The sequence below is a fragment of the Schistocerca nitens genome, chromosome 2 (genome assembly GCF_023898315.1).
Source record: "Schistocerca nitens isolate TAMUIC-IGC-003100 chromosome 2, iqSchNite1.1, whole genome shotgun sequence".
In the NCBI taxonomy this organism is placed as follows: Eukaryota; Metazoa; Arthropoda; class Insecta; order Orthoptera; family Acrididae; genus Schistocerca; species Schistocerca nitens.
In genome coordinates this window covers 714,365,808-714,378,336 of record NC_064615.1, presented here as the reverse complement: position 1 = coordinate 714,378,336, position 12,529 = coordinate 714,365,808, and the positions used below count along the sequence as shown (strand labels likewise).

Genomic DNA, 12,529 nt, shown 5'->3' with positions numbered 1-12,529 from the left:
CGCCATTGATATCGGAACTTTACGCCTGTTGTATCTGAATATGCTTAAACGTGCACAGCTGTATATAGATGTTGCAGGGGGTCACTTTCATCATCTTCTATAAACGAATTTTTGACTGTATTTTTCATTGTAAATACACTATATGATCAAAAGTATCCGGACACCTGACTGAAAATGACTTACAGGTTCGTGGCGCCCTCCATCGGTAGTGCTGGAATTCATTATGGTGTTGGCCCACCATTAGTCTTGACGACAGCTTCCACTCTCGCAGGCATACGTTCAATCAGGTTTCTTGGGGAATGGCATCCCATTCTTCACGGAGTGCTGCACTTAGGAGAGGTATCGAAGTCGGTCGGTGAGGCCTGGCACGAAGTCGGTGTTCCAAAACATCCCAAAGGTGTTCTGTAGGATTCAGATCAGGACTCTGTGCTGGCCAGTCTATTACAGGTATGTCATTGTCGAGTAACCACTCCGCCATAGGCCGTGCACTATGAACAGTTGCTCGATCGTGTTGAAAGATGCAGAAGCCATTCCCGAATTGCTCTTCAACAGTGGGAAGCAAGATGGTGCTTAAAACATCAGTGTAGTCCTGTGCTGTGATAGTACCACGCAAAACAAGGGGCTCAAGCCCCCTCCATGAAAAACACAACCACACCATAACACAACTGCCTCCGAATTTTGCTGTTGGCACTACACACGCTGGCAGTAGACGTTCACTGGGCATTCGCCAACCCACACCCTGCCGTCGTATCGTCAGTTTGTGCACCGTGATTCGTCACTCCACACAATGTTTTTACCCTGTTCAATCGTCCAATGTTTACGCTCCTTATACCAAGCGAGACATTGTTTGGCATTTACCGGCGTGATGGTTGGCTTATGAGCAGCCGCTCGACCATGAAATCCATGTTTTCTCACCTCCCGCCTAACCGTCATAATACTTGCAGTGGATCCTGATGCAGTTTGGAATTCCTGTGTGATGGTCTGGATAGATGTCTGCCTATTACACATTACGACCCTCTTCAACTGCCGACGGTCTCTGTCAATCAACAGACGGGGTCGGCCTGTACGCTTTTGTACTGTACGTGCCCCTTCAGATTTCCACTTCACTATCACATCGGTAACAGTGGACCTAGGGATGTTTAGGAGTGTGGAAATCTTACGTACAGACGTATGACACAAGTGACACCCAATCATGTCACCACGTTCGAAGTTTGTGAGTTCCGCGGAGCGCCCCATTCTGCTCTCTCACGATGTCTAATGACTACTGAGGTCGCTGATATGCAGTTCCTGGCAGTAGGTGGCAGAAAAATGCACCTAATATGGGAAACATATGTTTTTGGGGGTGTCCAGATACTTTTGATCACATAGTGTAAATGGTAAGTCCACTTCAGTTCTCCGTTTCTGCAATTTCACTGCGTTTCCTGCATACTTACACGGGGTACTTTTACCTGCGCCACCCTGTACGTTGTTAAGGCACATTGTACAGAAGAAAGCATTATAGTTAAAATGCGATCTTTTCATGTTTTATCCAACATCAATCACACTTAGGTTTGCTCTCAATGTGATATCTATGATACACTCTGATCTTAAAATCTCCTGAGCTGTGTTAACGAATCGCGATTTTTTTAGTATCGAAACGTGGAATTGACAATACCAAGGTTCTGTTAACGTATGCAGTCTTCCAAGGAGTTAAAAAAATCATTTCGTCCCCTAGCAGAGCACTATTGTTAAAATCTGTGCTGCAGAGTTCCATATGATCCGGTAACAAGTTCCTTGTGACATGTACACGCCAGTAAGCTACGAGCGACTAGATTCTGTGTTGGCTGTATATCAGGGAGAAAAAGGAAGTCTGAATGCTGCCTACAGCCCTGCGTCATATTATTTTAGTATAAAGCATTACACAGCAGATCGTAATGTGAACAGGCAGGTGGAAGGTGCTTTGTTACTTAATGCATGCACTATGTGGTGGATGGAAAGATGATGTCATACACCAGTTGCTTAATGGGGGAAGCCTATGCAGTCTAGAACTATGGTGCCATAGTCCGTAGCCAGGAGCATGATGTATATTAGGAGAAATTAGTATGGATGCAGCGGCAATATAAAAAATTCATGTAATGCAGAACTCGTTGATATCGAAATGGACCATTCCAATGGCCTTCTACAGATGACTACTAACTTACGGATTTGGATAATCAGAATGGATACGTGCTACTACACTCCTGGAAATTGAAATAAGAACACCGTGAATTCATTGTCCCAGGAAGGGGAAACTTTATTGACACATTCCTGGGGTCAGATACATCACATGATCACACTGACAGAACCACAGGCACATAGACACAGGCAACAGAGCATGCACAATGTCGGCACTAGTACAGTGTATATCCACCTCTCGCAGCAATGCAGGTTGCTATTCTCCCATGGAGACGATCGTAGAGATGCTGGATGTAGTCCTGTGGAACGGCTTGCCATGCCATTTCCACCTGGCGCCTCAGTTGGACCAGCGTTCGTGCTGGACGTGCAGACCGCGTGAGACGACGCTTCATCCAGTCCCAAACATGCTCAATGGAGGACAGATCCGGAGATCTTGCTGGCCAGGGTAGTTGACTTACACCTTCTAGAGCACGTTGGGTGGCACGGGATACATGCGGACGTGCATTGTCCTGTTGGAACAGCAAGTTCCCTTGCCGGTCTAGGAATGGTAGAACGATGGGTTCGATGACGGTTTGGATGTACCGTGCACTATTCAGTGTCCCCTCGACGATCACCAGTGGTGTACGGCCAGTGTAGGAGATCGCTCCCCACACCATGATGCCGGGTGTTGGCCCTGTGTGCCTCGGTCGTATGCAGTCCTGATTGTGGCGCTCACCTGCACGGCGCCAAACACGCATACGACCATCATTGGCACCAAGGCAGAAGCGACTCTCATCGCTGAAGACGACACGTCTCCATTCGTCCCTCCATTCACGCCTGTCGCGACACCACTGGAGGCGGGCTGCACGATGTTGGGGCGTGAGCGGAAGACGGCCTAACGGTGTGCGGGACCGTAGCCCAGCTTCATGGAGACGGTTGCGAATGGTCCTCGCCGATACCCCAGGAGCAACAGTGTCCCTAATTTGCTGGGAAGTGGCGGTGCGGTCCCCTACGGCGCTGCGTAGGATCCTACGGTCTTGGCGTGCATCCGTGCGTCGCTGCGGTCCGGTCCCAGGTCGACGGGCACGTGCACCTTCCGCCGACCACTGGCGACAACATCGATGTACTGTGGAGACCTCACGCCCCACGTGTTGAGCAATTCGGCGGTACGTCCACCCGGCCTCCCGCATGCCCACTATACGCCCTCGCTCAAAGTCCGTCAACTGCACATACGGTTCACGTCCACGCTGTCGCGGCATGCTACCAGTGTTAAAGACTGCGATGGAGCTCCGTATGCCACGGCAAACTGGCTGACACTGACGGCGGCGGTGCACAAATGCTGCGCAGCTAGCGCCATTCGACGGCCAACACCGCGGTTCCTGGTGTGTCCGCTGTGCCGTGCGTGTGATCATTGCTTGTACAGCCCTCTCGCAGTGTCCGGAGCAAGTATGATGGGTCTGACACACCGGTGTCAATGTGTTCTTTTTTCCATTTCCGGGAGTGTATATAACGTTTTGGAGAAACGTTTACAGCTTTCTCCGCTAAAACATCAGCATCCGCATCTGGTTTTTAAGCCGGTTTAAGCTAAAAAGATTTTTGTCCAGTGAGCTCATGCACCTTACTACCCGATGGAAGCAGGAGTGTACACAAAGACTTGACATCGGTGCCTGAGGAATTGCTCACAAAAATTGGAGTATATTTCCACTGATCATCGTTGCTGTATTCCTATCATCTACAACGTTGGAAAAGCCATATTTACGCCCGTTTCTAAGGCTGCAACGTCAACTAGTAGTTATTGTGCTGTTTCAGGGCAACAGCACATTGAGATGCTACCTCAAACACATTACCTTGGTACACTAATGCCAGTTGACGACGCAACGGTCGTGAGAGCCCTCAGGAGAAGCAATATCAGCAATAATAATAATGTGCCGATCTGTATGGATTCATCGTGGTCTCGTGGTTAGAGTGCTAGATTTATGATGTGGGAGGGAGTGTGTAATAAGTCTAGCTCTCGCGACAAGCAATTTTTTGTTAATCTTTGCGTTTGTAGCTGATTGTAGGGTTTTATTATTAATGTAACAAACGCCTGCGACTGAAACGAGCACCAGTAACGTTTAAATTCTTCCTTGTCACAAATAACAGTTTATTTGCGAATATGTTGCGATTTTCAAGATAACACCAATCTCAGGCATGTGGTAAACTTTTTCATTATAGCCTAATCATCTCAGCCTATTTGAATGTGGGTGCCCCAGATTTCTAATCATAATCATCTTACAGGCCGTAGTAATTCAATCTATTTCTGAATGAGACTTTCTGTTTAGTACTAGTTTCTTGCATGAGACAAATACAGCTTATTAACAGACCTTTGTGACTGCTTTGAAGCCATTCACCATGTAGGTAATTGTTCTTACATAATGCTTTGCAATCATACACATGCCGATGTAACAACTGACCTCTTTTTACTTTGAGAAATACAATTCCTCTATACATAGATGACAATATTGTTATTATTTTATACCCTGTATACCTTAGTACGGTGTATAATACTTCTTGTTCGTATGGCTCACTGTGGCCTTTTGACATATTAATAGGTTTTAACCTTATGTCTAAACAGAAACTGTGTATAACTTCCGCAGCCTGTATCTTCTGTCATTTCTCAATATGCATTTTCTCAGAATACTTGCAATGCTATAGAGGTATCATTGTGTAATAGCAAAGAAGAAAGTTTGGTTACATTTCCACTTCTGTTTGACAAACGGAAACCATTTTAATAGCTTATTGGAGTAAGCTGTTGACATACTAGTAGTTTGATAAATTCTCATTATTTCTGCCAGTAGCAGGTTGAAATGTTTTTACTATTGTGATTATATTATAGGCTTATTTGGCACTTTGTTTTGTCAGTGACTTAATTTGTGCTTATAAAGATTCGAGCACCGCTTTACATTTCTTTACAACCTGATCTGCGACGTTACTCCTATTATACATATGATTTAATTACCCTTTCCCCCCAAATCATGTTTCTGCTATTACAGACGTTTGTATTGAATTGCTACACGTTTTTTGGTAGTGGGTAGAGGAATGGCAAAAAATTTACAGACAACATAGGCACACTATATTTTGCTCTTCTTATATGCAGTACACATGGACCACTTTATAGAGTGGACAGGTAAATTTAGTCTATGACTAGTGACCACATGAACACTGAGGAAACACTGATGTGTTAATGTCAGTCATGCATATGTTTAATTTACGTAGTGAGTATTTTGTTGTTGTTGTTGTTGTGGTCTTCAGTCCTGAGACTGGTTTGATGCAGCTCTCCATGCTACTCTATCCTGTGCAAGCTTCTTCATCTCCCAGTACCTACTGCAACCTTCATCCATCTGAATCTGCTTAGTGTATTCATCTCTTGGTCTCCCTCTACGATTTTTACCCTCCACGCTGCCCTCCAATACTAAATTGGTGATCCCTTGATGCCTCAGAACATGTCCTACCAACCGATCCCTTCTTCTGGCCACGTTGTGCCACAAACTCCTCTTCTCCCCAATCCTATTCAGTACCTCCTCATTAGTTATGTGATCTACCCATCTAATCTTCAGCATTCTTCTGTAGCACCACATTTCGAAAGCTTCTATTCTCTTCTTGTCCAAACTATTTATCGTCCATGTTTCACTTCCATACATGGCTACACGCCATACAAATACATTCAGAAATGACTTCCTGACACTTAAATCTATACTCGATGTTAACAAATTTCTCTTATTCAGAAACGCTTTCCTTGCCATTGCCAGTCTACATTTTATATCCTCTCTACTTCGACCATCATCAGTTATTTTGCTCCCCAAATAGCAAAACTCCTTTACTACTTTAAGTGTCTCATTTCCTAATCTAATACCCTCAACATCACCCGACTTGATTCGACTACATTCCATTATCCTCGTTTTGCTTTTGTTGATGTTCATCTTATATCCTCCCTTCAAGACACCATCCATTCCGTTCAACTGCTCTTCCAAGTCCTTTGCTGTCTCTGACAGAATAACAATGCCATCGGCGAACCTCAAAGTTTTTATTTCTTCTCCATGGATTTTAATACCTACTCCAAATTTTTCTTTTGTTGCCTTTACTGCTTGCTCAATATACAGATTGAATAACATCGGGGAGAGGCTACAACCCTGTCTTACTCCCTTCCCAACCACTGCTTCCCTTTCATGTCCCTCGACTCTTATAACTGCCATCTGGTTTCTGTACAAATTGTAAATAGCCTTTCGCTCCCTGTATTTTAGCCCTGCCACCTTTAGAATTTGAAAGAGAGTATTCCAGTCAACATTGTCAAAATCTTTCTCTAAGTCTACAAATGCTAGAAACGTAGGTTTGCCTTTCCTTAATCTTTCTTCTAAGATAAGTCGTAAGGTCAGTATTGCCTCACGTGTTCCAATATTTCTACGGAATCCAAACTGATCTTCCCCGAGGTCGGCTTCTACTAGTTTTTCCATTCGTCTGTAAAGAATTCGTGTTAGTATTTTGCAGCTGTGGCTTATTAAACTGATTGTTCGGTAATTCTCACATCTGTCAACACCTGCTTTCTTTGGGATTGGAATTATTATATTCATCTTGAAGTCTGAGGGTATTTCGCCTGTTTCATACATCTTGCTCACCAGATGGTAGAGTTTTGTCAGGACTGGCTCTCCCAAGGCCGTCAGTAGTTCCAATGGAATGTTGTCTACTCCGGGAGCCTTGTTTCGACTCAGGTCTTTCAGTGCTCTGTCAAACTCTTCACGCAGTATCGTATCTCCCATTTCATCTTCATCTACATCCTCTTCCATTTCCATAATATTGTCCTCAAGGACATCGCCCTTGTATAGACCCTCTATATACTCCTTCCACCTTTCTGCTTTCCCTTCTTTGCTTAGAAGTGGGTTTCCATCTGAGCTCTTGATGTTCATACAAGTGGTTCTCTTATCTCCAAAGGTCTCTTTAATTTTCCTGTAGGCAGTATCTATCTTACCCCTAGTGAGATAAGCTTCTACATCCTTACATTTGTCCTCTAGCCATCCCTGCTTAGCCATTTTGCACTTCCTGTCGATCTCATTTTTGAGACGTTTGTATTCCTTTTTGCCTGGTTCATTTACTGCATTTTTATATTTTCTCCTTTCATCAATTAAATTCAATATTTCTTCTGTTACCCAAGGATTTCTACTAGCCCTCGTCTTTTTACCTACTTGATCCTCTGCTGCCTTCACTACTTCATCCCTCAGAGCTACCCATTCTTCTTCTACTGTATTTCTTTCCCCCATTCGTGTCAATTGTTCCCTTATGCTCTGCCTGAAACTCTGTACAACCTCTGGTTTAGTCAGTTTATCCAGGTCCCATCTCCTTAAATTCCCACCTTTTTGCAGTTTCTTCAGTTTTAATCTACCGGTCATAACCAATAGAATGTGGTCAGAGTCCACATCTGCCCCTGGAAATGTCTTACAATTTAAAACCTGGTTCCTAAATCTCTGTCTTACCATTATATAATCTATCTGATACCTTTAAGTATCTCCAGGATTCTTCCATGTATACAACCTTCTATCATGATTCTTAAACCAAGTGTTAGCTATGATTAAGTTGTGCTCTGTGCAAAATTCTACCAGGCGGTTTCCTCTTTCATTACTTAGCCCCAATCCATATTCACCTACTACGTTTCCTTCTCTCCCTTTTCCTACACTCGAATTCCAGCCACCCATGACTATTAAATTTTCATCTCCCTTCACTATCTGAATAATTTCTTTTATTTCATCATACATTTCTTCAATTTCTTCGTCATCTGCAGAGCTAGTTGGCATATAAACTTGTACTACTGTAGTAGGTGTGGGCTTCGTATCTATCTTGGCCACAATAATGCGTTCACTAAACTGTTTGTAGTAGCTTACCCGCGTTCCTATTTTCCTATTCATTATTAAACCTACTCCTGCATTACCCCTATTTGACTTTGTGTTTATAACCCTGTAGTCACCTGACCAGAAGTCTTGTTCCTCCTGCCACCGAACTTCACTAATTCCCACTATATCTAACTTTAACCTATCCATTTCCCTTTTCAAATTTTCTAACCTACCTGCCCGATTAAGGGACCTGACATTACACGCTCCGATCCGTAGAACGCCATGTTAGAGTATCCAAATATGACATATTCAAGTTGTAACTGCTCTAGCGGTCATTTAAATTTTTCATGCTTGTTTTCTTGTTCCGTCATTCCTGTAGGGTCTTGGTCTGGGAGACTACATGGAACAATTTAGTTTCCTTATCGTGTCTGTGCTCTGTTTCCGTGTACTCCTTTTCCACTTGTCTTCTGCTGCTCAAGTTACTTTCCCAAGTAAACCAAATTACCTAACCTACAACTAAGGTAATATGACAGAATGTGGAACACTTGCAGATAGCAAACACACAATTAGTTTCTATTTCAGTTATCAAAATCCATACTCTGCAGTGTTTCTATCTCACTTGTACTGTCTGTACGCTCATTTTGCTTTGCGATATTTCTGTTACGAACACAATTTTCGCTGTGGGTGCTTTAAATCATAATAATGCTTCCATAAAAACTGTACACAACACAATAAGGCGTGGTAAAAGCTTAATCATAGCTAAAACTTGGTTCAAGAATCATGAAAGAAGGTTATATACATGGAAGAATCCTGGAGATACTAGAAGCTATCAGGCAGATTATATAATGGTAAGACAGAGATTTAGGAACCAGGTTTTAAATTGTAAGATATTTCCAGGAGCAGATGTGGACTCTGACCACAATATATTGGTAATGAACTGTAGATTAAAACTGAAGAAACTGCAAAAAGGTGGGAATTTAAGGAGATGGGACCTGGATAAACTGACTAAACCAGAGGTTGTACAGAGTTTCAGGGAGAGCATAAGGGAACAATTGTCACGAATGGGGGAAAGAAATACAGTAGAAGAAGAATGGGTAGCTCTGAGGGATGAAGTAGTGAATGCAGCAGAGGATCAAGTAGGTAAAAAGACGAGGGCTAGTAGAAATCCTTGGGTAACAGAAGAAATATTGAATTTAATTGATGAAAGGAGAAAATATAAAAATGCAGTAAATGAAGCAGGCAAAAAGGAATACAAACGTCTCAAAAATGAGATCTACAGGAAGTGCAAAATGGCTAAGCAGGGATGGCTAGAGGACAAATGTAAGGATGTAGAGGCATATATCACTAGGGGCGAGATAGATACTGCCTACAGGAAAATTAAAGAGACCTTTGGAGAAAAGAGAACCACTTGTATGAATATCAAGAGCTCAGATGGAAACCCACTTCTAAGCAAAGAAGGAAAAGCAGAAAGGTGGAAGGAGTATATAGAGGGTCTATACAAGGGCGATGTCCTTGAGGACAATAATATGGAAATGGAAGAGGAAATGGGAGATACGATTCTGCGTGAAGAGTTTGACAGAGCACTGAAAGACCTGAGTCGAAACAAGGCCCCGGGAGTAGACAACATTCCATTAGAACTACTGACGGCCTTGGGAGAGCCAGTCCTGACAAAACTCTACAATCTGGTGAGCAAGATGTATGAGACAGGCGAAATACTCTCAGACTTCAAGAAGAATATAATAATTCCAATCCCAAAGAACGCACGTGTTGACAGATGTGAAAATTACCGAACTATCAGTTTAATAAGTCACAGCTGCAAAAAACGCGAATTCTTTATAGACGAATGGAAAACGTGGTAGAAGCCGACCTCGGGGAAGATCAGTTTGGATTCCGTAGAAATATTGGAACACGTGAGGCAATACTGACTCTACGTCTTATCTTAGAAGAAAGATTAAGAAAAGGCAAACCTACGTTCCTAGCATTTGTAGACTTAGAGAAAGCTTTTGACAATGTTGACTGGCATACTCTCTTTCAAATTCTGAAGGTGGCATGGGTAAAATACAGGGAGCGAGAGGCTATTTACAATTTGTACAGAAACCAGATGGCAGTTATAAGAGGGAGTGAGACAGAGTTGTAGCCTCTCCCCGATGTTATTCAATCTGTATATTGAGCAAGCAGTAAAGGAAACAAAAGAAAAATTTGGAGTAGGTATTAAAATCCATGGAAAAGAAATAATAACTTTGAGGTTCGAAGATGACATTGTAATTCTGTCAGAGACAGCAAAGGACTTGGAAGAGCAGTTGAACGGAGTGGATAGTGTCTTGAAAGGAGGATATAAGATGAACATCAACAAAAGCAAAACGAGGATAATGGAATGTAGCCGAATTAAGTCGGATGATGCTGAGGGAATTAGATTAGGAGATGAGACACTTAAAGTAGTAAAGGGATTGTGCAATTTGGGGAGCCAAATAACTGATGATGGTCGAAGTAGAGAGGATATAAAATGTGGACTGGCAATGGCAAGGAAAGCGTTTCTGAAGAAGAGAAATTTGTTAACATCGAGTGTAGATTTAAGTGTCAGGAAGTCGTTTCTGAAAGTATTTGTATGGAGTGTAGCCATGTATGGAAGTGAAACATGGACGATAAACAGTTTGGACAAGAAGAGAATAGAAGCTTTCGAAATGTGGTGCTACAGAAGAATGCTGAAGATTAGAAGTATTGAATAGAATCGGGGAGAAGAGGAGTTTGTGGCACAACTTGACAAGAAGAAGGGGCCGGTTGGTAGGACATTTTCTGAGGCATCAGGGGATCACAAATTTAGCATTGTAGCATTGGAGGGCAGCGTGGAGAGTAAAAATCGTAGAGGGAGACCAAGAGATGAATACACTAAACAGATTCAGAAGGATGTAGGTTGCAGTAAGTACCGGGAGATGAAGAAGCTTGCATAAGATAGAGTAGCTTGGAGAGCTGCATCAAACCAGTCTCTGGACTGAAGACAACAACAACAACAACAGATACGAGTACGATGAAACCCTCAGTGAAAAAATTTACTCCAACTTTGTGAGAGAAATGCATCCGCCAGCCGGCCGCGGTGGTCTAGCGGTTCTGGCGCTGCAGTCCGGAACCGCGGGACTGCTACGGTCGCAGGTTCGAATCCTGCCTCGGGCATGGGTGTGTCTGATGTCCTTAGGTTAGTTAGGTTTAAGTAGTTCTAAGTTCTAGGGGACTTATGACCTAAGATGTTGAGTCCCATAGTGCTCAGAGCCATTTGAACCATTTGAATGCATCCGCCCCTAGCGACTGCTCCACAAGTGTGTGTGAGACACCTGAGTCAGCTGGCCGTGCGTACCTGCCTGAACGGCCAGTGCCGGGGGAGCGGCGCAAGTAGGCGTCGATTGAGCGGGCCCGGCCGCGGCGTGCCGTGCCGTGGGCCGCCAATTGTGTAACGAGGCACATCCGCGTGCTGGCCTGTGGCGGTGGCGGCGGCGCGGCCTCACACGGCGGCAGAGCAGCGGCGGCCATGGCAGGGGGCAGCAAGGGCGAGCCGCCGGAGAACAAGGTGCGCGACTACGAGTTCTACCTGCGGCCGCCCCCCGTCGGACGCTGGCGCAGCTTCCGCCTCTTCCTCTGGAACCCCGACGAGGGGCAGGTCTTCGGCAGGACAGGGCCAGGCTGGGGTGAGTACCGACACGCGACGCTCTTCGAAACCTATGAGATTTTTTACTGTTTTACTAATTACTCTAAGCACTTTCGAAACTATCGGCACTGATTAAACGCTTCCCACGCCCGGGTTCCCGGGTTCGATTCCCGGCGGGGTCAGGGATTTTCTCTGCCTCGTGATGGCTGGGTGTTGTGTGCTGTCCTTAGGTTAGTTAGGTTTAAGTAGTTCTAAGTTCTAGGGGACTGATGACCATAGATGTTAAGTCCCATAGTGCTCAGAGCCATTTGAACCATTTTTTTTGAACTGATTAAACCTAATTTTTAAGGTTGTCTGAACATTATTATTTAATTAGATTATCAGATATGAAGAAAAAGGCTAACACTCTTTTATCGTACCCTCATAACCTGCCTACTTTAAACTGATGCTCGAGCACCTAACGTTCCATACTAACCTTACGGTGTCCATATTGGACACTGGTTTGGATACTGCAACTGTTTACGTCTCGTGTTTGTTTGCCGTCTGATGACGAAAATGTACAACAAACGTCGGGGTTCCTTCTCCTGGAACTTCTTGTAAGTAGCTTTACTATTATTTACATTTTAAAACTCGAGTGCCATAAGAAGACCAAATTATTCTTTATTTGTAACGATACGAAGTTCAGCACAGACTACTGGTTATGTCCAACAAAGAAAAATGGAATGTAATCAACTGATCCACTTGAAGAAGTGTAGGCGTTGGACCTTGTTGTGAGAGAAAATAAAAGTGACTGACACAGAAAATTGTTTTAATTTATCTTTTATTCCATAATAAAATTGTTAGTGTAATCTAAAAGCTCCAGAGTACCTATGAAAGCGTAGATCTTCTCAAAAGGAAGTCT

At 43.7% G+C, this 12,529-nt stretch overlaps 2 protein-coding genes across 2 annotated transcripts in view; one reads left to right on the top strand and one right to left on the bottom strand.

Moving 5' to 3' along the window:
* The window catches only part of LOC126235280 (kelch-like protein 10), a 170,201-nt gene extending 158,754 nt beyond the window's left edge, over nucleotides 1-11,447 (bottom strand). The window contains exon 1 of the mRNA XM_049944006.1: nucleotides 11,341-11,447. Coding sequence (XP_049799963.1) covers nucleotides 11,341-11,447 — 107 coding nt within the window. The remainder of the gene's footprint in view (nucleotides 1-11,340) is intronic.
* A 15-nt stretch (nucleotides 11,448-11,462) lies between these two features.
* The window catches only part of LOC126236880 (sodium/potassium-transporting ATPase subunit beta-2-like), a 320,227-nt gene continuing 319,160 nt past the window's right edge, over nucleotides 11,463-12,529 (top strand). Inside the window, exon 1 of the mRNA XM_049946508.1 lies at nucleotides 11,463-11,668. Within this exon, the coding sequence (XP_049802465.1) occupies nucleotides 11,512-11,668 (157 nt within the window). The 5' untranslated portion in view covers nucleotides 11,463-11,511. The remainder of the gene's footprint in view (nucleotides 11,669-12,529) is intronic.